This window comes from Saimiri boliviensis, chromosome 2, assembly GCF_048565385.1.
Source record: "Saimiri boliviensis isolate mSaiBol1 chromosome 2, mSaiBol1.pri, whole genome shotgun sequence".
Classification (NCBI taxonomy): Eukaryota; Metazoa; Chordata; class Mammalia; order Primates; family Cebidae; genus Saimiri; species Saimiri boliviensis.
Window position 1 is genome coordinate 158,112,291 of NC_133450.1, and position 26,822 is coordinate 158,139,112.

The 26,822-nt window shown below is 39.4% G+C and overlaps 1 protein-coding gene across 5 annotated transcripts in view; it reads right to left on the reverse strand.

The window, feature by feature from the left end:
- GLIS3 (GLIS family zinc finger 3) overlaps window positions 1-26,822 on the reverse strand; it is a 481,147-nt gene that overhangs the window by 288,242 nt on the left and 166,083 nt on the right. For 3 of the 5 annotated variants that reach the window (XR_012516572.1, XM_074394755.1, XM_074394754.1), the window contains exons 2-3: window positions 26,593-26,800; window positions 18,452-19,565 (exon numbers count right to left, since the gene is read on the reverse strand). Coding sequence is in view for 4 of the 5 variants with exons in the window: in XM_074394754.1 (XP_074250855.1) it covers window positions 18,452-19,565; window positions 26,593-26,800 (1,322 nt within the window). In the remaining variant the exon portion in view is untranslated. The remainder of the gene's footprint in view (window positions 1-18,451; window positions 19,566-26,592; window positions 26,801-26,822) is intronic. The other 2 variants (XM_074394757.1, XM_074394756.1) reach the window with 1 other exon arrangement.

Genomic DNA, 26,822 nt, shown 5'->3' on the forward strand with positions numbered 1-26,822 from the left:
GAAAAAATCATTAGAGTGAACTGGCAACCAACAGAATGGGAAAAAAAATTTTACAATCTACCCATCTGACAAATGGCTAATATCCAGAATCTACAAAGAACTAAAACAGATTTATGAGAAAAAAACAAACAAATCCATTCAAAAGTGGATGAAGGATATGAACACTTTTCAAAAGAAGACATTTATGAGGCCAACAAACATATGAAAAAATGCTCATTACCAGTCATTAGAGAAATGCAAATCAAAACCACATTGAGATACCATCTCATGCCAGTTAGAATGGTGATCATTAAAAAATCAGGAGACAACAGATGTTGGAGAGGATGTGGAGAAATGGAAACACTTTTACACTGCTGGTAGGAGTGCAAATTAGTGCAACCACTGTGGAAGACAGTGTGGCATTTCCTCAAGGACCTAGAAATAGAAATGCCATTTGACCCAGCAATCCCATTACTGGGTATATATCCAAAGGATTATACATCATTCTGTTATAAAGACACATGCACACGTATGATCATCACGGCACTGTTTGCAATGGCAAAGAACTGGAACCAACTCAAATGCCCATGGATGATAGACTGGACAAGGAAAATGTGGCACATATACACCATGGAATATTATGCAGCCATAAAAACCAATGAGTTCATATCCTTTGTAGGGACATGGATGGACCTGGAAACCATCATTCTCAGCAAACTGACACAAGAACAGAAAATCAGAGACCGCATGTTCTCACTCATAGCTGGGTGTTGAACAATGAGAACACATGGACACAGGGAGGGGAGCATCACACACTGGGGTCTGTTGCAGGGGACTGGGGAGGGATAGTGGGGGGTAGAGAGGTTGGGGAGGGAGAACATGGGGGAAAATGCCAGATATAGGTGATGGGGGATGGAGGCAGCAAACCACGTTGCCATGTAGGTACCTATGCAACAATCCTGCATGTTCTGCACATGTGCCCCAGAACCTAAAGTCTAATAAAAAAAATATATATGTATAGATATAGATATAGATATAAAATGAATTCTTATAAGTCTCCAGAGCATAAAGAGCCATTTTCCTCATCTATGGTATCACTCTACAATTTTAACTAACACTGGGGTAGAAACTGACCCTTTAGATGGAATGTATATGTATGTGTATGCATGGTGTTCCTTCTGGAGTCTTCTCGTTGTACAATATTAGGGGGCACAAAAAATAAATGGTACTGCCGGAGTTAGGCAATGTCATAGCCAGCTCTGGTAGGAATGGAGGAAAGAATTGGGATGGGGAACCCTGGAAAACAGCAGAATATGAAATGAAGTAAACATAATTAACAGCAACTTCATGCAAGACTGTGGTGGAACAGAAAAAGTACTGGCCGAGGAGCCCAACAACCCTGGGTCCTGGTTCACAATCCAGTACTTATTGGTGTGTGATCTTAGATAAAATCACTTGAGCTGTGTCCTTGCTTTAAAATGGAAATAAAAATTGCAACCATCTTTTCCACTGGAAAGGATTACTGTGAGAATCTAACAATTATGCATGAGACATTGCTTTGTAAACTTGACTTTAATGGAAGATGTTACTATCTGGGGTATAACTTCCCTAAAGTCTGTCCCAAACTATGAAAACTCTTTTCTCCCTGGGTTCCAAAATTTAATGTCCAAATGCAGCTGTTCTTACTTAATTTTGTTCTTTCATGAGCATAGTGGGATATTTATTATTCTGTATAAATGATAGAAAGCTGTTTTCATTTGTCGGTGTCCATTATTGCTACTAGTTGTTCCATACAAAATATCTCCAAACTCAGTCTAGACTCAAGTCTCCTGGGTGGAACACATTAGCTAAACAATCTTATAATTTAGAAATTATTTTTCTAGGGTAATACATGTAACTACCAATAACTATGCCTACTATTTTCCTGATTAAGATTCAGAAAGTTGTTTGTTTTTAAACTGTTTCCAAGTAGCCGTTTCAAAAAAAGTTTAATCTTATAAGCACTGCCGGCTTGACACAGTTGTAGATCTCAAGCCTCTTTTTGGCTTTTCTCATAAAAGTGTAGTCATGACAGAAAGAGAACTCTTTCCTCTTAATGAGTCATTGTATCTCATGCCATCTTGCACCAAAAGTGCACCCTTTCCACAACTTATTCTAATCAGAAGAATGAACTGGGTTTCACTTCTAGAACAAAGTGTTAGAGCATCCAAGGACACAGGTGCTGTAAAACTGCAAACTTAGACCACCAATTTTCTGTATATTATGGTTTTAGTATGAACGTTGAAATGGATGAGCAATTGATCATCTATAAGGATTATTCTCCACCTAACTCTAGTTATTCTCCAGCCTAACTCAGGCTTAAAGTATTGCACTATTCCTGCCCTAGAGTTTCTCTACCAGAAGAGGATAAATTCTAAACACAACCATTCTTCTAAGAAAATTCTCCATTTATCGGTATTTCTATAAGAAAATCCCAGTGTCAACTAAGTACTTGGAACAGTTTACATCCCTTTCTACTACAATTCTGGAAGCATAAAGAATTACTCCCCTCTTAACTAGTCATCAGAAGCTGCAGAGGTCATGGCCAGGGTCCTTGTGAGGCTGGGGAAGTGGCCAAGTGAAGTTGTTTTCTAGGCCAAGTATCTGTGTTTCAGGCACTAACTGAAATCTTAGAAAACGGTCCTGTCTCTACAATGAATAAGGCTGATAAACTCTGGTTCCCCTAACCCAGTGGTTCTCAACCAGGGGCAGTTTTTCTCCCCAGGAGACACAGAGCAACGCCTGAAGACATGTTTGTCATGACTAAGGGTACAGAAGGTGCTATCGGCATCTGGTGGTTAAAGACCTGGGATGCAGCTAAACAACCAACACTATCTGACAGAGTCCTTCATCAACAAAAACTTACCCAATCCAAAAGTCCCAAATGTCAATAGGCCTGAGCTCACAAAGTACTGCCCTAACAAGTAGCACAGTATATCTTACTAGAGAATATAAGACAGTCCTCAAATAAATCAAGTCCCTAAGACATAGTCTTAAATATTAAATGTCACTGTTTTTAAGCACTGAATATGCTTTCTTTCATAGTCACTGGATGGAAAATACACACACACACACGCACACGCACACAAGCACAAACACACACATACGCGTACACATTTTAAGCACTGTTGCAACCTCCATTTTGTTTTTGATATTATCCTTAAGAGCTTTACATAGAAGTAAAAGACAGAGGAATAAGTAGGTGTTAGAAAGATAGGAGGCAATAGAAAGGAAAAATAAATGTAAAATAAAAAAAGAAATCCCTATCCTTTCTCTGGGTTTGGACATAACACTCTAGTCAAACAAAAGAGGCATCCTGCTGGAGCCTATGAAGTTTTATTGGCACAGACATGAACCTCATAAAATTTTCCAAAAGCTAAAACATGAAGTTTTCTTCCCTGGCTATCATAATCACAGTAAACAAATTCAACACATGGTACACAAAAGGTTTTTCATTTAGCTGTTTCTACAGTAAGAAGAATTATAATTGTGTGATCTTAAAATTAAAATTATTGCTGGTATGGTGGTTCATGCCTGTAATCCCAGCACTTTGGGAGGCCAAGCATGGTGGATCACTTGAAGTCAGTTCAAGACCTGTCTGGGCAACATGGTGAAACCCCATCTCCACTAAAATACAAAAATTAGCCATATGGTGGTACGTGCCTGTAATCCCAGATACTCAGCAGGCTGAGGTGGGAGGCAGAGGCTGCAGTGAGCTAAGATCACACCACTGAACTCTAGCCTGGGCAACAGAGTGAGACTCCCTCTCAAAAAAAAAAAAGTTAAAATTATTTTCACAGACTCATTGGGCTTCACTGGTCAAGAACTGCACCTGAGCCTTTAGCACTGAGAATGTGAACCTGAGTACAACCCACAAGACCTTCCAGCCAGCAGCCATTTCATATTGTTCCTCATCAACACCATAGAGACATTACCAGAGCAGGCACTCTAAGGAAAAGTCAGCCAGGAAACTAAGAAGATGTATTCGGGGAACGCAAGAGATTAATTTATTAATAGACACAATCAGAATCTCACTATTGGAAAGACAGAAAAAAACTGCCAATTGCTGTTTGAATCCCCTCAATACACACTGACCAAGAAGTCTTCCAGTCTCTTCCTGGACTCTTTGTCATGCCCACGTCACCCTCATGGTAGAAGTAATGTAATACCATTTCTCAGAGTGTCTCCTTACACACTGTTGGGTTCTGCAGGAACTAAAATGTATGGATCCTGTTGCCAATGCCCACCAATTTTAAGAGCATAAGACCATGAGGGTGGAAATCAATGTATTCTCTTGGGAAAGGTCCCCTTTGTTTTCTGTTTGCCTATCTTCTGGTCTGGAAGCATAAATACAGGTATTTCGATGGCAGCTAACTGGGAACAATCTCTTCAACTCCACCTTGTTGCTTTCAATGGCCCCTTGCAATTCTCCCTTATACATCCAAGGTGGGTTCAGGGCAACACAGCAACACAGGATGAAGGAGATACACGGTGTTTGGTAAAGAGAAATTCACTCTTTCTTCTACTCTTCTCACCTTCCACCAACTGGCCCTTCAACCATGGAATCCCAGGTAGGCACCAATGTCATCATGAGAAGTAGAGAATACTGATTTCACTTTAAATTAGGTCAATCTCATAAATTTTAAATGTTATCTAGAAATAGGTGGTCCCAAAAACGGTATCAGTCTAGTCTTCTCCTCTGATCTCCAGATTCACCATTTGAATGTCTAAAAGGCTCCTCAAACTTAACAAGTCCAAAATCAAACTATCTGCTTCCTCCCTAAATCTTCTACAATTGCCCCTCCTTCCAGGTGCATGAGTCAAACCTTAAAGTCACCTCTGACACTTCTGTCTCTACACCTAATATGTAATTCAGGTCTAGCTATTTATGTTTATATAGCTAGAATCCAACCACTTATCCCAACTTCTACTACTGGATATTAAGTAGAAAGACCAGACAGAATGCTACCACAGTGCTTCCAATCCTAAGAGGTTTGGTCTTCCAACTTCCACTCCTGTTCCCCTTCAATCTACTCTCCATATAGCATTTAGGGATTCTATTAAAACATAGGTCAGACCCTATCACTCCTCTACTCAAAAGCATCCTTTCAGTGGCCTCCAAGGTCCTAAACAATCTAGCCCCCATTTTTCCCTCACCATCTCTTCTCCTCTTCCTCTTCACTCCACTCCATCCACCCTGGACTCCTTGATGTTTCTAGAACATACTTGGCCAACACTCCTACCTTGAGGCCTTTTCCCTTGCTATTCCCTCTGCCTGGAACTTTCTTCCCACAGGTATCTGTGGGAAGATAATAAATAGATTTACTATCTATTTATTATAGATAAATAATAAATAGATAAATAATAAATGGTCAATATTTGCAGTGTCAATATTTATTATAGATAAATAATAAATAGATAATAAGCTTACCACCAGGGTATAAGCTCCAGAAGGATGGGAGTTAGGATTCTGATCTGTTCCCTGCTGTATTCCCAGTGCTTAGAAGAGAGCCTGGCATGAAACAGTTGCTTAATAAATAGTTAAATGAGTGAAACAGAGATAGTTGTCAGAGACCTTTCTGTTTTGCACCTGAAAGTCACATTTGGAGACCACAGAGAATATGCACACCTATAATTAGATGAACTAGACGAATGATTCAGTATTAAAAGGTAAGCCAAATATTTAAAGATCTGAAATATCTTTAAGTGAAACAATTACATTAATAACCTTAGAATTTTTCCATATAAAGACAATTTTCTTTTATTTCCTTTCCTTTTTTGAATTTTATATTATACCTATCTGAATGAAAAAGAAGGCAGAGACAAAACAAAGTAATTTAGAGATGGTCACTAGAATGTTTTTTAGAAACGCATGAATTCTGTACTTAAGAATTTTAAATTGTCCCCCACTGCAGACACCTTCAATTAAGCCTATTCTAATCTTGGCTAAGTGAGAATCCAACTTCATAATTTCACTCCCAGGCACAGCTGTTTGACAAGTGCAGCAGGAGCCTGTCAAGACACTTGGCAGCATCATTCCTTTGGAACACAATGGGCTTTTTTTTTTTTTTCTTTTTGGCAACCCCTATTACTCACTGATGGTAATTAGCAAGCCATCTTCGGAGGAAATGTACAATCAGGCAACTAAAAATGCCTTTTATGAAACTCCTCCTTGAAAATAAATCATTGACACTGCAAATGGTCAATATGTACTCTTAATTTTAAACTAAATGGCCCATTTATTTATGAAGATCTATTTTCCTGATTCTGTGGCTAGTGACATTCATTTTTTTCCAAAGTTCTGAATTCAAGAAAAGTGACAGTGACGCAGTTGTTTATTTTGATTTACTATCTCAATCGAGTAAGCAATTAGAGTGATTTCTCCATTATTTGTTCAGATTATACAGGTCTTTTCTTGACTGGCTCCATCATAAAGGCCTCATTCTATAGGTACAGCGCAAAACCAGAGTTGCAATCTAAAGCTGGCCTTCCCAGGACACACAATAGACAGGATTGGGGTGACCCAAGCCAGAAGAAGCTGGAGTCCTCACCAGCAGTGGGTCCTTGCACTAGGCTGCTGGGGGAAATAATTGCTACAGGGAGGGACAACTAGAGATAATTATAATAAACTCAATCCACACCTCAAGAACCTGAATACTTCCCACCTCAATTTATGAGGCAGTTTGGGGCTTTCAGAAGCAAACGGCATCTGTCCCATTGTCACACCTTTATAACAACTCGTATCCCAGTACACCCTCCACCAACACCTTAGACAAGTTTCGACAAGTGCAGCTGAATCACTTGAGATGGGCCAAAAGGTCAGGGCCCTGAAACTTTGTCAGCATGATTATCTAAAGCCACTGGAAAGTACTTAATGTGTTTTGGAGAACAGGTAGACTTTTCAACTACACAAAGCAGCTTTGTTCCTGTATACGTGACGCCTCCTAATTAGAATCAATGATTTTTTTTTATTGTCGCTCCCGATAAGCTTGTTTGCCTAGCTTCATTTTCCTAAAACACTTTAAACGTTTCTAAGAAGGGCGAATGTCTATAGAGTACTGAGACAGGCCTTGACCCAGGGCTGTGGGATTGCATGATGTTTACAATTTGTCATCCTTGGGGGTAATTTTGCAAGCTTAAACACACTAAAGGACATATTATAAAGAGCCAGGCAATTTCATTTTGTTTGAATATATTTATGGAAATGGACCAAAAGTGTCCATAGAGGCACATTGTCATTTTTTCCTTGAGTGTGTGCCAGTTCATGACCAAAAGCAAGCATTCAGAGAATAGAAGAGCATTTATGACCACATTGTGTGTATCAAATAAGCTACTTTATGAACAGATGGGGAATATTGTGTTTCAGGGTCTTAGTAAAATAGCCCTTCACACCAAATTTCTGTGCACAATGGTAGAACTCTCAGTGATTCATTTATAACCTTGCCCTTGATAATGAGCAGATCTCCCTTAAGGGTAAGTGCCTGTGGGACATGAAGACATCACACATACTCATGGCTTAGAAAGATGATGAGCAGGGGGGGATTGTGCACCAAGAACATGTAATTTGGACAAGTGGGGAAAACTGAGTAATCCACTTGAGATAAGGAGCATTTCCCCAGCAGTGGTGATTGTATGGCAATGGAATCCTTGGAGAGTCAATAAGAAAAAAAATGGTTGGGCTGGGAAAGATTTAATAAGTTGAAAAGCAAGTTACAGGAGCCAGCACTAGTAAGAAAGAAATAAATGGTCTTTAAAGCTCTTTGATGAGACTGGGTTGCAACTCATGGATAGCTCAAAGATCAAGACTGAAATGTTTTTTCTTTTCAAGGGGATATAGAAAACTGGGGTAAGTCAGAGGAGAAGCAGGGGACACTTCTAGATCCTTGTGGCAGATGCTATACTCTGTGTTCACCAATACTGCGTATTTAAGTGTTCTGGACACACGGGAAGACCACTCTTTCCAACTGCCCCTGCAGTTAGTTGAGGTCATGTGACTGAGTACTGCCCGAGGGGATGAGAGAAGTCAAGCCTGTCACTTCTATGCCTGGCTCCTAAAACCTCTCCACAATCCTCAACATCTCTCTCACCCTAGACTCAGATTTCAGAGCCATTAGGTTGAAGGATCCTGAGTCACTATATGATCACAAGGAGTTAGCCATGTTAAAACAAGAACAAGAAATAAACTCTTATCACAGTAAGCTGCTGAGATTTGGGTTTAATTATTTTAATGTATTCCAATAGTACTCTCTTCTTATCATTTGCCTTTTTAAATATCATGTTACTGCCCAAGAGTATCTCTCATCTCACTCCTAAGCAGAGTGATCTCAGAGACTGTCAAGAGCAATGGAAAAATTAATTTGTTTTCAGATCAGAATAACACAGGTTACCTAAAGAAAACACGTGGCTGGCATCATTTTCTGAAAAGCTAGAGAGAACAAACTGTTCCTTCCTTTCCTATGAATTCACTCAAAACATTTTATTTCTTTATTTTTAACATTTTATTATAGGAAATTTCAAATCTTCACACACTGGAAATAATAACAAACCTTTACGAATCCATCACCTAGTTTCAAATGTTTGTGTGTGTGTGTGTGTGTGTGTGTGTGTGTGTGTGTGCACATTTGAGGTCTACAGTATGTTAATCACTGAGCCACATGCAGGTGAATAATTAATGATCTTTGAATATGTAGTAGAAGAGAGTCTGAATCTCAAATCCCACAAATTACCTAGCTCCAAGGACAATAGTGAGAATTAAAGTAATATAGTAGCTCAGAATTTGTGTAACATAGTCATTTTCTTTCACCTCCATTTATCTGAAAGAGTTTTTGGTCTTAAGGAAGAGGTTTAATACTTTCTTTCCAGTTAAAATGTAGCTACCCTTGGGAGAGCCAGCACACTGAATCTTTTCTCAGCTGTTCACCATTATATGTATGACTTTCTATTTCCCACAGTTCTTTTCCAAAAGCAAGCCTCCATTCAATGGAGAGGCAAAGTAAGGAGCAAGGCATGGGGCCTGTGAAGCAGCATGGAAACTCTGAAGAAAGAAGGCAGTAGGGGTCACCACAAATGAGATGAAAGACAAATTTCTAATTCAGAATTTTGTTTAAGGCTGAGTTCTCCATTTTCGCTTTATTACAACTGTTCTCCCAACCCCAAATCCCTTCTCTTGGCTAATAAATCACCATTTGCTCTTTTCCGGACAATTTTCATACTAGACACTGGGAGTAGGGATGAGGAAAGACAGTGACAAAAGAGAGTCAGCAGTACAATTCTTCTCATCAAAACACACGCAATAGGCCCAATACCCAGGCCCCTACTTGAAAATGAAAGCACTTTCAAATAAACACTCTAAAACACAGAAAAGAAAACTGTTCTGCTGAGAGAAGCCTGAGAAGCTACCTCATACATTTTTAAAGCAAGGATCCAGGACCAATCAGATGCCTTCTCTAAAACACTCTGAATGCCTGAGTCCACTGACCTGAGCTTCAGCTGTGCTCTTTGGTCAACAGGCAAATGACTCTACAACCTTGGGTGGTTCAAACCCAGGGAAGGCTCATGCAGCCAAAGCAAGAAGCTCAAGTAAGAAAAGGCAAGACTTTCTTTCATGCTGCCTTCCCCAGTCTAGAGAGACATGGGGCCCTGTGGTGTTCAGGACTGAATCACTGCGAACGGGTGCCATTTTGATGGGAATTGATTTAATTTGTTCTACTCTAAACAGCTCAAGCATTTCACTCTGTTCTGTATTAATTCTGTCTGAGCAGAAAAAAAAAAAAATTCCAAAGTAAATCTCAGCAGTGAAGGAAAAAAATCTTGAAAAGGCTGACAAGCTCAGCATAATGAGCACCAGTCCAAACCTTTGTTTAACAGTACAATACTTCACTCTCTTTACAGATTATAAAAGGAAATATTTAACTAATGGAAAGCTACTCATACACAGGATAATGTATGCAGCCTCTGTCCACATCTTAATCATTCTACATAATTGATCAAACAACTTTGGTCTCTAAGTCTTCCCCAGATTTTTAATTGTTTTTTTTAAAGTCCACAACAGAAAATGCTTTCATGCTAGTCTACATGTACTTGTTTCCCTAGCAGATCACTTGGCCTAAGACAAACGTGTGTTTCATATGATAGCTGCCAAGAGATATGTTCTAATGAGGAATTAAACTATAGGCTTTAAGAGAAAATGGAGAAGGCCTGGGGAAGTCAAAGTTTCATTTCACATGCACTGAAACACAGTCCTTGCTTCCTCAGTGATGCTACCCTCCTAAGATATTTTCTGTTGACTAGATTTGTATTTATATTAAGTAGGTTCACAATTCTTAAACATTATCCCTATTTGGTAGTATAAGTCCTTCATGACTTCTTCCAGCCTCACTTCAACTCCTACCTGGTCTTGGAGCATCAAACTGCTTGGGAATTCTTTCTTCCTCTGTGCTCTTTCATACTCCTGTGCTATTTCACATGGTGGTGTGCAGGTTTAAACAGCCTCTTCTCTTTTCTCTCTAAGAATTACTGTCTTCTTTCAGGATGCAGTTACCTCCTCTAACAAGCCTGCTCAAACTCTAAAGGTATACTTGGGAGATTCTTCTCCTAGGTTTCCCATTAGAAGTTTGCATAGTCACATATCACAGCCCTTGTTTTACTATTTACACAATGGTCACCCCTAGTAGATGTGAGCTCCCAAAGGGAATGTCTCATTTATTTCTGTACCTCCCAGGTAAGATATGGTACAGAGTTTTCACTCAGTGATACAAAGAATGAATGAACATGCAATGAATAGGCACATCAGCACACATACTATTTGGGTAAGGTAACTATATACCCTTAGTTTTCCAGGACAGTCCTGATTTAGACTGACATTCCAGTGAGACAAACCCACTTTCACTCTCAAAAGTGTCCTGATTTGAAAAATAAAGTATATGCTCACCCTAATTTTAGAGCATTAGGTTATATACTTACCCAAGCATATTGCTTCTGCCAGCCCAGAAAATGGTCATATCATTTTTCAATTTCTCAACAACTTTAAACTAATCATTAAAATATTATTCAAAGTTCTCCTTCTAATAGATTAACCGTTCTCCCTATTCAAGCTCAGTACCTGTGGCCCAAGAAAAGGGGGAATAAATACAGTCCTGCGCAGTAAAAACACGCAGGTTTCATCCCACATTCTCACCACGTTCCTATCTACGCCAACCTCCTATATGCGTGATGACACCTATTGAACAGACTGGTCTTCCCTCTGGAGGAAGGACACATGGCTTTCCAGAATTAGAGCAGATGTAAAATCAAGCTTTCTGTGCTCAGGCTCTGGGTTCACCAGCCACAGATCCACCGCCGAGGATTATAACAAGCATTGTCTTATTGATAGCTTAGAAGCCCTGACTCAGTAATTATAGTAGAAACTAATAAATCTGCCTGGGAAAAAAATAAACATCTCTTTTCCAAATCATACTACTCCATACTTGAAGAAAACCTTTCTGAAAGATCAAAAGGAATCAGATGACCTCTTCTTTCTGGAAAAATAAATGTCTTTGGTCTTTCACTCTACACATTCAAATTCTATCTGGACCCAAAGATGACAACATGACCACTCAAAGAAAAGGTAATCAAGAAATAGCCCTAAGGTCAAAAGAACATTTATAATATATTGCCAAACTAATTTTCCACACTGGTGCAGTCTGAAAGAACGAAGAAAAACACATTTCAGAATCTATATATCAACAAATCTCCAAAGGTTTCACATACATTCCCTTAATCAGATCATTTATGAAAGATTTACATAATTCTTTGTAATTTTAAAGACATTATTCAAGGCATGAAATTAGAGAAAAACCACAAAACAAATACGAACTAAAAGGAACATTAACCATCATGTAGTTAATAATTTTGTTTAATGAGGATAAAGCCTCAAATATTTAACCTCTTAGGGTTGCTCTCATTACCTATTGTTTTTCATTAATCCTAGACTCACAGGCAAAGAAACATAAACCACGATTAGTTTTGAAAGATTTGCCCAAATCTGCAATGAATTTATTTTCAGGACAAAGTTCATGAAAGGTCAGTTCCCCAGGTAAACTGAATTAAATGCCTTCTAAAGGGAAACCAAAGTCAACCTTTACCAAATGGCAGGTTTCTAAACTGTGTTTTGGGATGTGAAATCCAATTTGACAGATGCCTTATAGGGTGTAGTCAATGCCCCATCTAATGAGAATTTCTGTGGTTTCGTTTTTACCTATACTATGGGATTTGTAATTCATAGTGACATATATGTGTCTACAGTATGTTGAACATGTATTTACACAGATAAATATGTTTGTATCTCTTATATAAAATTGCTGGGAAATAAATCTTAAGATTTGGTTTTATTTTTTAAATCATTGAGTTTGCTTTTAATATCTGACAGACCGATGTCTTGTGGGATATGACTTGGAAGCTGCACTGGCTCTGATCTTTACCAGATGTTCACTGGTGGTGTTTCAGCCTCAAGAGACAAAGAGGATATTAATGTTAATTTTATTTATTTAATCACATCAGGCAGATTTGATAAAAGAGAAAATTCAATATTTTGGTAACTTACCAATTCTTCAGAAGTGTCCATAGTAGCAAAAGTGTTTTAAAGATCATTTTCTATTAAAAGCTGAAAGTCTGCATTGTGTTTGGAAGAGAGAACACACTATCTTACCTTTAAAAATGGAAACAGTGTGACAGATTTGTCAGTTCCACTTCTAAATCAAGAAGGCAGGGAGGTGGCGACAATGTACACATGGCTCAGTACAAGACTCCTCCCAAACTCTGACTAATAATTGTAAAAAAAGAAGACTCAGAATGTGAAATAGACACTCAGTTGAAAGGCTTCTGCCACTATCAATCACTCTAATATCTTATCTTGTCTCTGAATTTTATTACAAGAGAGCATTAAACTCCCCGAATCATTGTCAGTACACTGATGATAATGTAGATATTATTGTCAGGACATTGATAATAAGTAAAGACGTACTTTCTACTAAACACTGCATTCCTGCATCTTAACAGAAGTAACAGGGTAGGTTTTTATTTATTTAGCACTAATGTCAGAACTGGGAAACTTTCATACTACTGGTTCTTAACCTTGGCTACCCATTAGAATTACCTTGGTAACTGCATCCCGGGCCAATTACGTCACAAATTTTGAAGGTGGGACCCAAGTACAGGTACTTCGTAAAGTTCTCCAGGTGATTCCAGTGACCACCAAGGTTGAAAAATACAGCCTCAGAAGATCTAAGTATGGAACAGCTAAATAACGGTCTTGGAAAAATCAATTTCTCTAGTCTTTGTTCTCATCTGAAAAGCCGGTATGGGTGGAAAGAAATTGGAGTGTGATACTAATTGGCTTTCATTTATTTTTAGATAAAAATATCCTATAGTTATGAAATATTTCAAATAGGCAGTAAAATATACCAAATAGTAAAACAGACACCTATGACACCTATATCACCACCATCAAGTTAAAATAACAATATTTTGCCATATCTGTTTCAGTTCTCTCTCTCTCTCTCAGGGAAAAAAAAAAAAGTAAAATCCTCACATTCCATCTCTTTCTACTTCTGTCCTTTCGAGATGTATCCACTATGCTAACGTTACTAACTACCCTGCCAACATGATTTTACTGTTTAATCATATAATTATTTATCTACAACAACTATATAATATTGCCCAGTTTGTGTTTAAATATACGTAAATTGTATTACCACCACATATACCCTTTGCATATAATTTTTTCACTCAACATTGTCTTTTGAAATGTATCCATGTTAATAGATATATAAGTAATGTATATATGTGTAATCTAATTTTAAACTCCTTTATTATATTTCATTAGAAATAAGCCACAGTTTATTGACTTATCTATGGACAGTTACATAATTTACACTTTTTTTAAAAAACAAAAGCAATAAACACCTTTTTTTCATGTCTCCTTGCCACCATATACAAAGGCTTCTCTAGGGTAGGCACCTAGACACCGTTTTATTGGATATACTCATCTTCAATGTCACTAGGTGTTACCAAATTAATCTCCAAAGTGGTTATACTAATTTAGTTTCTCCAACAATGCTAAAGTATGTCCACTTCTCCATACCCTCATTGATACTTGGCATTACGATAATTTATTCATTGTTGCCAATATGAGGATTATGAAGTGGTGATTAAGAATTATGCTTAGATGATATTTTCCTAAGGTCCCTGTGTTCATAGACCACATCAAGACCAAGTCTTATCAAAATAACAGTGGAAGTGAAGAAGACCTTCCACAGCTTACAATGAATTTACATTTCCTCAAGATACATCTTACAAGGCCAAAGCTGGCCATCGGGCCATAAAAGAGGAATGGGGACATGGTCCCAGTTCTGTATTTATTTTCTTGAAATCATAATCCAATGTTACTTAAAAAGCACCACCGCCCAGTATCCAAGCCAAAGCAAATACTCTGGATTTTGCCAGGCAAAATGCCTGTAGAGAAATGAGTCAAATCATACAAAATTCAAAACTAGTCTTTGGTCAGTGACATTTTCATGAAAATCCGTGGGTGGGTAAAAGTTTTGAAAAATTCCTTTTTGCTATTGGATAAAATTCATCCAGGAAAAACAAGAAACATTTAAGTGGTGACCCACATTCCCCCTAATTCACTTATCAGCACTCCCTGGCTAACACAACTGCTTTCAATCATATGTGAAGGCAAGTCATCAGCGTTTCTGATCCTAGCAACAGAACTCTATCCCTCTACTCACTTTGCCTCCATCAGATGGGCAGACAGCCTTTCTCATGAGAAGCACCAACATATAGAGCATGTCTACGACCATTCAGAACACACTGGGCACATTACCCAGCCATTGCACACTCTTCAACTTAATGGCAAAAAGATCTACAGTAAAAACAGTGTCAGGGTGCACTCTGTTGGAACCATTACTATGGATACTGTTAGGGACGATTAGTGTACGTCTATGGTTCTGGGTCACACTTCATGTTGTCCTTTTAGGAACCTGAAACGGGTTTAGGAAAGGGTCAGACTCAGAGACTCCATGACTTGTTCTGACCTGAGAATGTGAAAACTTGCCATTTGAGAAAAATTTAATAGAATTCCACAGTTGTACCTGAGAAGGTTCAAATATTTTGATAATTCTGAGATTTACTAAGGTTGCAGTTGGTCTAAGCTCAGGAAGGTTAAAACAGAATGATTCGGCACCAAAAAATTACTATAGTTAATAGACAGCAGTGAATGGAGTCAGGTATGTTTAAATACAATATCGCTATATCCTGGTTTCTGACTAGCTGAAGTCTGCCTGTCTGTCTACAGAGGCCTTTACTTCTCAAGCCCTTTGACACTGGATGGGAATGTCTCTGCGATCAAGGCCAGGCCTGGAAAGAGAGCAGCTGGTTGGGCTTTCCACAGAAGCAATAAGAAAGATACCTACAAAAGGGTAGAATCGGTTGGGTGGGTAAAGGAAAAGAACCCATTTTCTTCTTCCAGTAAGTTAACCAAATAATACATTCACAGCCCTCCCACAGTTCTGTCACCTAGAATCCTGAGTGATGTGAGTCCCAGGGTTCTGATAAGTCCGGGGAGTCATGGTCAGAGATTCTGAGAATGCATTCTCTCATGCATGACATGGAATTTGGCATGAGGGAGGAGACCAGTGGCAGCCGCTTACTGTAAGCAAGCTGTCACTGAGTAGCCCTCTCACACACCCCTCTTTTACCATAACTTCCAGAAGCTCTTTGTGCTGCTTGTAGTCATGGTCACCAAACACAATGTGGTCATCATTTCTTTCTTGGGTCAATAAGCTAAGCAAGTAAAAATGATGACTAACTCTATCATTCACAGAAAATAAATAGCAGTTAAACATACGTAAAACAAAACAAAAAACGGCCTGGGTCTTATAATTTAGACTGCTTCTAGTCCTGTAGTGTATGACACAGCCACAAAAACCAAAGATCACTTCACATTTCCAAAAGAAGAATGTAGTCATTTTACTTGGCAAGAATTTTGAGCTTTGAATCAATTACCATCAGATTTTAAATAAGTGGGAGATGAAACATTTTAGTTGTAACAGTTGTATGTGTCTGGACTCCAAGTCTATAAATAGGCATTTCAAAAAAGGCAGAAAAATGCATTTTTTCCAGGTGTATATCCACTTTAAAAACCAGGTCTTCTATCTGTGGATTAAAACTTAAGAGGACTGCTAACCTTTTACAGCAAAATTAATTGCTGCCAGTTGGCTATCACCCTACAAATCAAGCAAATGACATGCAGCAACATAACAGTTTTCAGAAGACATACTGCCTATGATATGTATGTTTTATAAGAAAATGAAGGCTTCCTGCTAAAAATATATATCCCCAGAACTAGAATTGCAGCATTAGTCAGTTCCTAAGAAACCTTGTTTATTATTAGCACTATTACATGTGTAAATAAATGCTTTGTGGTCCTAGATTCAATACACTGTTAAATCACCAATCTGAATTTTATAAAGATTCCATCTAGAAGTGAAGAGTGGGTAGATCAGGAGGAGAGAAATAATTTCCCATACCCATCTTGAACAATAAAATGAGAAGCTATGTATAAGCCTGCAAACATTAACCTATCAGCTTATTCTTTCACTAAACTATTTCTATTTTTGATATTCATCATGCACTTTAGCAAAAGTCAACTTTATAAAGTTATATGTCTTTGCAAAGTCTGGGAAGAGTAGGGGAAATCCTATTGCACAAAAATTAATTTTGCAATGCAAAAAATATTTTTCTGGATAATTCGAGCCTTTATGTTTATTTTAGTAAAGCCAAATCCAGTAAACTATTTTCAGCCAGGATTAGTCAGAACTAAAAGGTTGGACTGTTTTCCTTCGGAGTCTGAATGTCTTTTCGGCCTGCAATAGGCCGGTGTGTTCCAGAGTAAATGAAATTGCCTTCAATTGCTTGTCTCTTACTGGCATTTTTAATGCAGAACCCTAGTGACAGAGTAAGGTTTTGCCACCTGGAAAATAATTATTATTTTCACTCATATAACCTGGCATTCTCGCAATGTATCAGCTTCAGGTTTTCCTTGAGAAAAATCATAATGTGATGCATATTGTAGTGACAAGAAATGTAACTCAATTCCATAAGAAATTCTTAAAACTCTTTCAAAAATACCTACTGGGCAGGGAAAAGGTGCACTGAATACTTGCATTATAGTGATCACCTGTTTGGTTTGCTTTTACATCAATCAGAAACCTTGGTCAATCTATAATCAAACATATACATGGTTCAGATTCTTTATCATCACTGACATACTACAGAAAGAAGGAACTCGGGCTGGGGAACACAGCACAAATAAGGTTCTTTTCAAATTGATTTATATATTTCACATATTTAGTGACCTGCACCATACTCAATATCCAGGGAATACACAGAAATCTTAGACTCTAACTCTAAATGAAATATTTCTGTCCATCTAAACTAATATAAAACATATGTTATTCTTTTTCCAAGACTTAAGTGAGCTGTCTGAGATTGTGCAAAGCCATCCTGCGATCCCACGGGTGATGCCCTGCTTATAAACCCTGAGGGTTTCTGTGAGGTGTGAAATTGTTGTGAAATCATTTAAGAATCGTATTATTCAAAATAGTAAATTTTGCCAAGAAACAGAGAGAGTTCCAGGATGGATGTTGTGAAAGGCAGAGGCGAAGAGAAATAGACATCAGGCTCACTTCCCTCAGCACCAAAGGCATCTCTGCTTTTTCTCCTCATACCTCTCTAAAAAAACTACCTCTTAAAATTAGTTGAGATCCTGTGAGATTTTGCTCCTGTCTATCCCCTGGGCGATTTTATCCCGACTATAAACTATTAACTAGTCTCTAGACTCTGGAAGGTACAGAGTGTAGGCAAGAGGATGCATGTCGAAATAGTTTTACTAGCCAAGTTGCTAAGTGGTGAGTTCCTTTTCAAATATCAAAACCACTCTTCTCCCCATCCTAATTCTAACCTGGTTACTCAAGAGAAGGAAAAGTCACTGAATATTTGCTTTGGAAAAGAACCAAAGCTTGCTGATGGGCAGTCTGTGTCCTTCTGCTCAGGCACATCCATGCACATTAGGGAAACTCAAAGTTGGTACCTGGCTGGCATCTCCATTCCAAGATTTTAGACAGGGTGGCAGACTGATCCCCTGCTGGGATGGATCATGTATATACCTTTGCAGAAGGAAATCTGGAACTGGAGAGCCACGAATCATGGAAGAAACCCTCCCCTTTCTCAAGCTGAACAGGAGCCCCATCTCATGGATACTTAGACCACCACACGCACAAACTCCATACGAGAAGAAAAGATCACCTGTCCCGTAGGCCGCGTTGGGAAAAACATGTATGTGAAGCAAGCAGGGCCTTCAAGAGAGGTCACCGCTTGCGCTTCGGAAACTCACCGTACACTTGTTGGGCTTCTCCCCGGAGTGGACTCTCATGTGGATCAGCAGTTTATAGCGGGCGTTGAAGGGCTTGTATCGTCGCGGGCAGCCGGCCCAGAAGCAAGTGAAGTCCTCCCCTTTGCGCTGGTCAATGTGGACCTTCTCGATGTGCCGCACGAGCTCCTCCTGCTGGTCGTACAGGGCGCTGCAGTCGATCCAGCGGCAGCAGTGTTTGCCGACGTCGTCCAGCTCCCCGTCCTCGTCCAGGGCGGCCCGGGGCAAGGCCAAAGGCTGGGCGTGCGGCCCCAGCTCTGGGTGGTGAAGGTGCGGGTGGGCGTGGTAAGGGGGTGGGGGGCCCTGGGGCGGCGGCAGAGGAGGCAGAGGGGGCGCAGGGGGCAGGTCCAGGGCGCCGCCCGCGAACTCCTCCAGGCGCTCGGTCTTGAGCAGGCCGGCTGGCTGGCTGGCGGGGCCCGGCAGGCCGTGCTGCACCACCATGCTGTTGACCGGGCCCGGCTGGAGGCCGCCATGCTCCAGCTGCTGCATGCGCTCGTACTCCAGGGCGCCGTCCTCGCCGTAGGCAGGCAGCGCCAGGCCCCCAGGGGCCAGCAGCACGCCCTTCTGGCCGCTGGGCACCGGGCACGGCTGGGGAATGCAGCTGCCGCGCACGCCCAGGAAATGCCCGTAGACCTCTGGCTGCGGGGACATGTTGGCCGGGGAAGCCCTCGACCCGTTGATGTAGGCCACCAAGGACGTGGGCGACGTGCGGATGATGGTATTGAAATCTATCCCGATGCCATCAGACAGCGGGGACAAGGACAGTGCTCTCTTCTTAGAGCGGGCCGAGTGGGACCTGGTGGACGAGTGCCGAGGACCAGGGTAAGGAGAGTGGCTATTTTCCATGCCAAAAAGGTAAGATGGCAAGGAGTTAGAGACACTATTGCTGGACATGGAGGTCCCGGGAGGAAGGCTAAGGAGGTCCCCTAGATCAATGCCATTTTGAGAACCGTGGTTGGAGGAAAGCGAAGGGAAGGCCCTGTGGCCCTGAGACCACTCCTGCTTCACGCTCGAGGCCGATTGACTTTCCGTCAGACTCAAAGTCGTGGACGCCAAAGACTCACGCGAAATAAGGGACCTGGAACAGCAGCCAGAAAGGAAGAAAAAAAAAAAAAAAAAAGATAAACATTTTAGCAGGATATGGATTGCTTAAGAGCTAAAGGAACACTGCATTGACAATCCCTTAAGTATTTCCCCTAATTACATTCTCTGCTAAACACACATTCTTGGACTGAGATAAAATCCAAGGCTTTTAGTTCCAGGTAAATAACATTTTACCAAGAAGAACAATAAAACCTAATGCTCACTGAAATAATATAACAGAAGATCTATTGTTACAAATAATCTTCATACTTTAATAATAAATAGTCCTTGCTTTGTTCTTAAATAACGTTTTCAACATGGGGAAAAAATTAGAGACCTGGGAAAAATTACTAATGTCTGTCAAGGCCAACCAAATAAGTATTTGTTAAGCACCTACTGTGTGCAGCATGTTATGACAGGCTTTGCAGGCAATACAGATCTAAACAGAGTCCCAGCCTTCAAGTAAAATCTATTTGAGAAAGTAACATATAAACTCATGCTTTATTTGAAAAAAAAAAAAAAACCCTCAAAGTCAAAGGGTTGTCCAGGGGACTTAATAATTTCACAATTTAGTTTCACTGATATTAAGGAAATATTCTGATTTTTTTTTAAAGATAATTCACATTGCCAGTACTTAGTCACATCAGATCATCCCAGGAAATGAAAAAAAAAAATATGAATAAAACACAGCTAAAATATATAAGGGAGTAAGTAACAAACTGATAACAAGTCATATCTGGAATTATGCACTGGAGCCATGCAGGATTTAATCACACTTGCTAGTTGGGTTTTCTGTGAACTCTTGTTCTTAAATCCAAGCAGCTTTGGGCCAACAGCAGATCATCCACTTTTTGTAGTTCACTTTTGCAACAATTCCTTTCCTATTCTTCTTACCCTTTACAAAGCACACCCTATCTCTCACAATATATTAACTGCATATCAAAATGGTTCAGAATGTAGCTCTGGTCACTTTAAAATTCATTTTGCTTTACTGTGACATTGTTGCCTTGAAAATAAAACTCACTTCTTGGTCTTTTGGCTAATATCAAGTTGAACATAATTGAGGAGAAAAGATTTGTCTCTTGGATGGCAAATTTGCCACAGAGGCAAGACGTAACACACCGTATTTCTTGACTCAGATATGGTGTGTATCAGAAGAACCTGGCTTCTTACGTGTACCTGCATTGACTTTATACTGATCACAACAAAACGTTATATAAAGCGTGTGTCTTCTCAAAATGAACACATTAACTATTTCCAGCTGTTAAACATCAACCTGTGGCAAAGGAACTGAAGGAAAAGAGAAGCATTTTCTTCCCACCTCTTCATCTTACTCCATTTTACAAAATGGAAGCCACAAACACCATTTCCTACAAGCATACAATATTGGCAAGAAAAACATCTCAGCTCCAAAACACAGCGTACAAGGTGATAACACCATGATTGACGAGATGTTACCATCGAGTGACGTAATGTTTACCAATGACAAACACAGCAGGAATTTACATTCAGTTGCCCTTGACATAGATTTTCCTCTGGTCCACATCCTTAATTCAGGCTGTAGTCTTTTTGCAAGCCCCAAAGTGGTTTTGGAACCATCTAGTTTTTAATTCCTCACGGACACTTTTCAATTATTTTCCCAGCACACTTGCAGCATGTGGCTTTTCCTGCAGAGCTCAGCTGAAGGCTCCTGGTGATTGGATGTCAAGGGCCTTTTGGTCTCTTCCCCAGTGAGATCCAGGAATTGCTTTCGGACCCAAACTAAATTAGTAGTCCTGTCATATATGAGGCAGAGACAACTGACTGCTTTACACCCTGAGGTTGAAAAGGTTCATAGAACATAAAGAACCAGAGCTTTGGCAGAGCTACATGCCTGAGTGGATGCATATTCTCAGGTGCTGCATTTGCCTGTCACTGTCATACTGGAGCATATTAGATTGTTAAGCAGTGACTAACAGACAGAAGTATGTTATCCATCTATATATACTTCGCTTATAAAATTGTATTACTTGGTTTCAGGGCAGCCTATGGTAAAACGTTCATTTGCTCCATTGTTGAGAGATGATTCTCATTTCTCCCAAATCATACCTAAATATGGCTCAATTTAAATCTGAGCATAAACCCATGCAGGCACATTTTATAGCTTCTTGGACATTTGAGTTTTTAAGAGTTATCATATATTTTTCAGAAAGCAAATTCTATATTTTCTTCATTCATGTATTAATAAGAACAGAAAACTCTCTCTTCTATCTCAAACACTTAATAAGAACAAAACTTCCCCAAATGGCCTTTGCCTAGCAGCCAGTCTACCTCCTGTGTAATGACTCAGATCCTTCAGTCTTTCAAAGCTCTAATGCATGACATCTCTCCCCAGTACACTGGCTCCCAGTGAGAGTTCTCTTCCCAAAGAAGTTGTGTGCTGTCTGCATCATGTCTTAAATGTAGCTAACTTCAGGCATCTGTGGATGTTATATTCTTCAATAAATTTCAAAGCCTTTTAACAGAAGGGATCATTTTTCTCTTCCCAGTGCCTACCAGAATGTTAGATACATACTAAGTACTCAAAACACTGTTGATTAGGAAAGTAAATAATTAACCAATATGATGACAACTGAACATTATTTATAGCACTCACAAAGAATTTTCTCTATATATGATCTCATTTGATACAACCTGTCAGATAAGTAAACAGATTTTTTAAATAACGTGGGTTTTTTTTTGTTTGTTTGTTTTTTGGGTTTTTTTGAGAGACAGAGTCTAGCTCTGTCACCTGGTTGGAGTTTAGTGGTGCGATCTCTGCTCACTGCAACCTCTGCTTCCTGGGTTCAAGCGATTCTCCTGCCACAGCCTCCCCAGTAACTGGGATTACAGGTGGCCACCACCATGTCCTGCTAATTTTTATATTTTTAGTAGAGATGGGGTTTTACTGTGTTGGCCAGGCTGTTCTCGTGATCTGCCTGCCTCGGCCTCCCAAAGTGCTGGGATTACAATTGTGAGCCACTGCACCCAGCCTTAAAATAACTTCTGTTTTATAAAGAATAAAACAGGATTTGGGAAATTTTTCCCAGTGACACACACACCAAAGTTCTTAGAGAAATACAAGTGAAGCAGTGCTTGACAGGCAGTGGCCTAGTGGATCATACAAATTCTCTATTGTTTTCCTTACATTGTATCCCATGTGACCCACAATCCTCTGCTTGATATAACAGGCTTAAAGTCGCACAAGCTATGATGGCACCCAAGTTTTCTGCTCTTTCTACAATAATATGTTGAATGTCTGTGACTCATCCCAAAGGATTCTCACCTCTAACCCCCGCTGCTACCCACACCAGACCCATGACAAAGAAAGTGACATCTGTATCGTCATTTGAGAGCAATCTCCATTTCCATATCCTCATCTGATCCTAATGATATTATTTCTGGTGATTGGTTAATTTGGGACTATATGTAAAAGGAAAGGAGATGTATCCTGAACAAAATAAAACCATGAAAAATCCGAAACCAGCCGCAAAAATGATTAAGGTGGCTGGTCAAGCAAGAGCTCAGTAATTTGTCTGGGGCCATAAGAGCATGAGAGGCATGATGACAATATTAGATGTGTGGTTCAATGCCAAGCTCAAAAGAAGTTCTAACAGATCACACAGACAATTTCTCAAGAGAAAAGATATATTTCCTATATATATTGATCATGAAAAAGATGGCCAGTCCTAGTCTGTCTGGAAATCTGTGTCTATGTGCCTCAGCAAATCCCCCAAAAGAATTAGTACTGTATCTAAATTCAGGATGGCTTTATAAACTGTTACAATTTACAGAAAGCCTGGAGTGCATCCTCAGCCCCCTTAAACTTCTCTGACCTTTGTGGACATACTCTCAAAGGGAACCATCACCAATAATTTCTGATTTAGAAAATAAAAAGCTAGATATGGTGCCTTTTTGGATATGGAATGACATTCAGTGATGGCTGAACTTTCTCATTGACAAGTGAAGCACTTGGACTTTCTGTGTTCTGGTCCCATCGGGTCTTAAAGAGAAATATTTGCAGGTAGTTTATGAATATTCAATCCTAAAATGCAGGATTACAATGTATGTGAAAAACACTAGAAAAGCTAAGTATGCTACAAAACCCATCCAGGTAGCATCTGATCTCTTCTACTGCTCAATGTTTGTTAGGTTGGTATATGAAAATGCTGATTAAGTTATTATATCAGCACCTCAGACTTGTCATGTTAGGAGAAATACATACAAGGGCCTCTGTATTATAGTTTTGGCAATTTCTAAATCAAGAATGGCTTCTGGATCTTGAAGATGGTAGGGTATAGTTTGCATTTATCATTAAGCACAGGTAATCCAAAATGACTGTGAAATTAATCTAGGCAAATATACAGCGTTAGGGCAGCTAAGGAAAAAGAGCTTTTCCCAGGATGAGCACCCCCAAAAAATATACCCAAAGAAGGCCAAAAGAAAAAATACAAGCAACCAATAAATCTATGAAAACTTCAATCTTGTTAATAATTAAGAATGCAAATTAGATAAAATCACATTTTACAGATCAAACTGTCAAAAGCTCTAAAAATAATAATGAATGGTATCTTAGAAAACAGGCACACTCTTGAACTGCTGGTGAGTTTATAAATTGCTGGTGAGTTTCTGCAGCACAATTTGAGAATACATATAAAAAGCCTCAAAACTCTTTTAACACAACAAATTTTACTTTTAAGAATATTCTAATAATAAGAATTGTGCAACAAAAGATGCACAGAGTTGATCCAATGAAGCACTATTTATACTATCTAAAGAAAAGAAAACTACTAAGTGCCAGGTAACAAAAGACTGATTTTTAAATTATAATTGTATTTATATACTTTCTTTATAAAGTGGAATCCTGAATAGGAAGAAGCCATTATATGATGCTGAAAGAGGCTTTTATTATAAAAGTGTATAACGTATTAACTGGAAAAAGGTAATTAAAAAGTATGTAGATTACTAGATTGATTTAGTGGAAAGGAAAGCCTATGTTTATTGTATGTGTTTGAATACAAGTGGAAGGATGTATATCAAAATTCCACCCATGACTGTCCCTGGGGATAGAATTAAGGATGACTGTCATTTAATGCTTGGTACTTTTCCATATTTTCCACATTTTCTACAATGAATAAGAATTACATAACCAGGAGAAACAATACATTTTGCAGCTTTCCGTAGGGCAGTATCTCTCAGACTGGACAGTTCATGTCCCCTTTTCCATTTCCATCCACTCCCAGCATGCCCCCCATGTATAAAACACTAAGCTGATTCTCTCTCCATCTTCTCTTTATCTCTAGCAAAATGTTGAACTTTGCCTCTTACTGAACTGTTGCTGCTGCTTCTTTCTCTCCACTGATGAAATACATAAACCAAGGATTACAAATGAATGCAACCTTTCCAAATTGCTAAAAGTAGATTCCATATTTCACCAAGCCAATTCCCAATTCCTGTTTCTTTGCTCGTCCTGAGGAAAAAAAAATTCTATAGAAGGACTCAAAGAATAAATACCTAGTCAAAAACACTTGCATTGTTATGGTGTTGTCTTTTAAGGTTATAAAATTATGCTAAGCAATCAAATATGCCAGAAAACACTGAGATAATGACCCCTCTCTGGCCAACCCATAAAAGGGACTGCATAAGATACATGGCTTAAGCATTCTGTGCCCTGACTACTGTCAGTTTCACCATTAATTATGACTTCTGCCTTCAAGGCATGGGCTGGACTTGCCACAGAAAGAAAGCTGAAGGCTTCCCAACGACACCCACCCCATGAGCACGGTTCATTTTACATGCAGCACTCAGCAAGTCTGAGGAGTCCCTGAAGGCATAATCATCAATGGGAAAATGACAGCAGCTTCCCATCACAAAAAGTCACAGGTGAAAAACAAGTTTCTAGCTCATGAAAAAACTGGCATAAATAAATGATTCAGGAAGTCTGATTTCAGAGTCTCAAAGAGTGACTAGGAGGGACAGCACAGAGATACAAAAGGGGAAAACAGGGTTAGGAGGAAGGAAAGGTAGAAGACACAAGCTCTCAGAACTGCAAGGCACTGAGCAGGTTGCAGATCCCGAAGAAGAGGAAGCAGAGGCTTGCAGAGTAAAATTCCTTTGCAAGATCATAGATATGGCAGAAACTATGGATTGTGTTTTTCCAAGAAGATAACTTCTAGATGATAAAATAATTTATTTTGAACATAGAAATAGACCTTAAACACTGCACAGTATTTTGGTTTTATGCCCCCTCACACCTAATATCAACCTTGAGAGAAAATAAAACTTTGTCTGAGGGGGTAATTTCCCTTTTCTATTCAATTCCCTCCCTTGGAGGTAGATATATGGCATTTATAGTACCTACTTACTCTGGAGCCTAATCAACATTGTGTTGAAATGTTATGTAACTCAGACAAGAAAGTATGCCTTTACAGAGACGTTGAAAAGTCTTAAAAATTAGGTTTTCTATCTTTACTCTCTCCACTAGGCCCCTAAACTTCAACTATTATATTATGCAGACAGTAGTTATTTAGCAAGTACTGAAGTAGATGGGTAGCTGGATGGATAGACAGATGAACAAAACAGATAGTACAGCAGCCTGGAAACTCTGCATTGTATTCACAGAAAACCTGGCAAGTAAGATAGGTGTGCATGGACCATGCAAATTTACTAGGCCATGATATGATTGCTTCACCAGAAATTGACAAATTTACACACCGTGTTTCAGTCACTGAGGCCCCACAATCTCAAATTAGGTATTCATTTCACTCACACCACAAGACAGCAGGTATTAAATCATTCCTCCCAATTAAGATGACATGATAGTACATACTTAGTTTTTGACATATTCCCCTACAAACCTCAAATTGAGAGAGTTGCTTGAGTGTGCAAGTGTATGAGTTTTGTGAGTGTGTATGAGTGTGTGTGTGTATTCAGAAAGAGAAGGGAAGACACTCGTGGGGTGTTTTTATACCATAAAGAAGGGGAAAAAAAAGTTAACTTGAGACCTGGTATCTGAAGGAGGTATATTCAGGTTGGCTGCATTCATTGCCCTCTGTAAGCTAGGACTGATCTGGTTGCATGCTGTAGAGACCTGGCTTGCTGGAGGTGAAATGGGTCCCAGTCGCTGAACCATCATGGGACTGCTGGTGACCACTAGATTGTTGCAGCTGCCTTTTCCAATGGACTTGCACTGAGGCCCAAAGCCAAGAGCCCCTAAAAACAAATGAATCAGGTT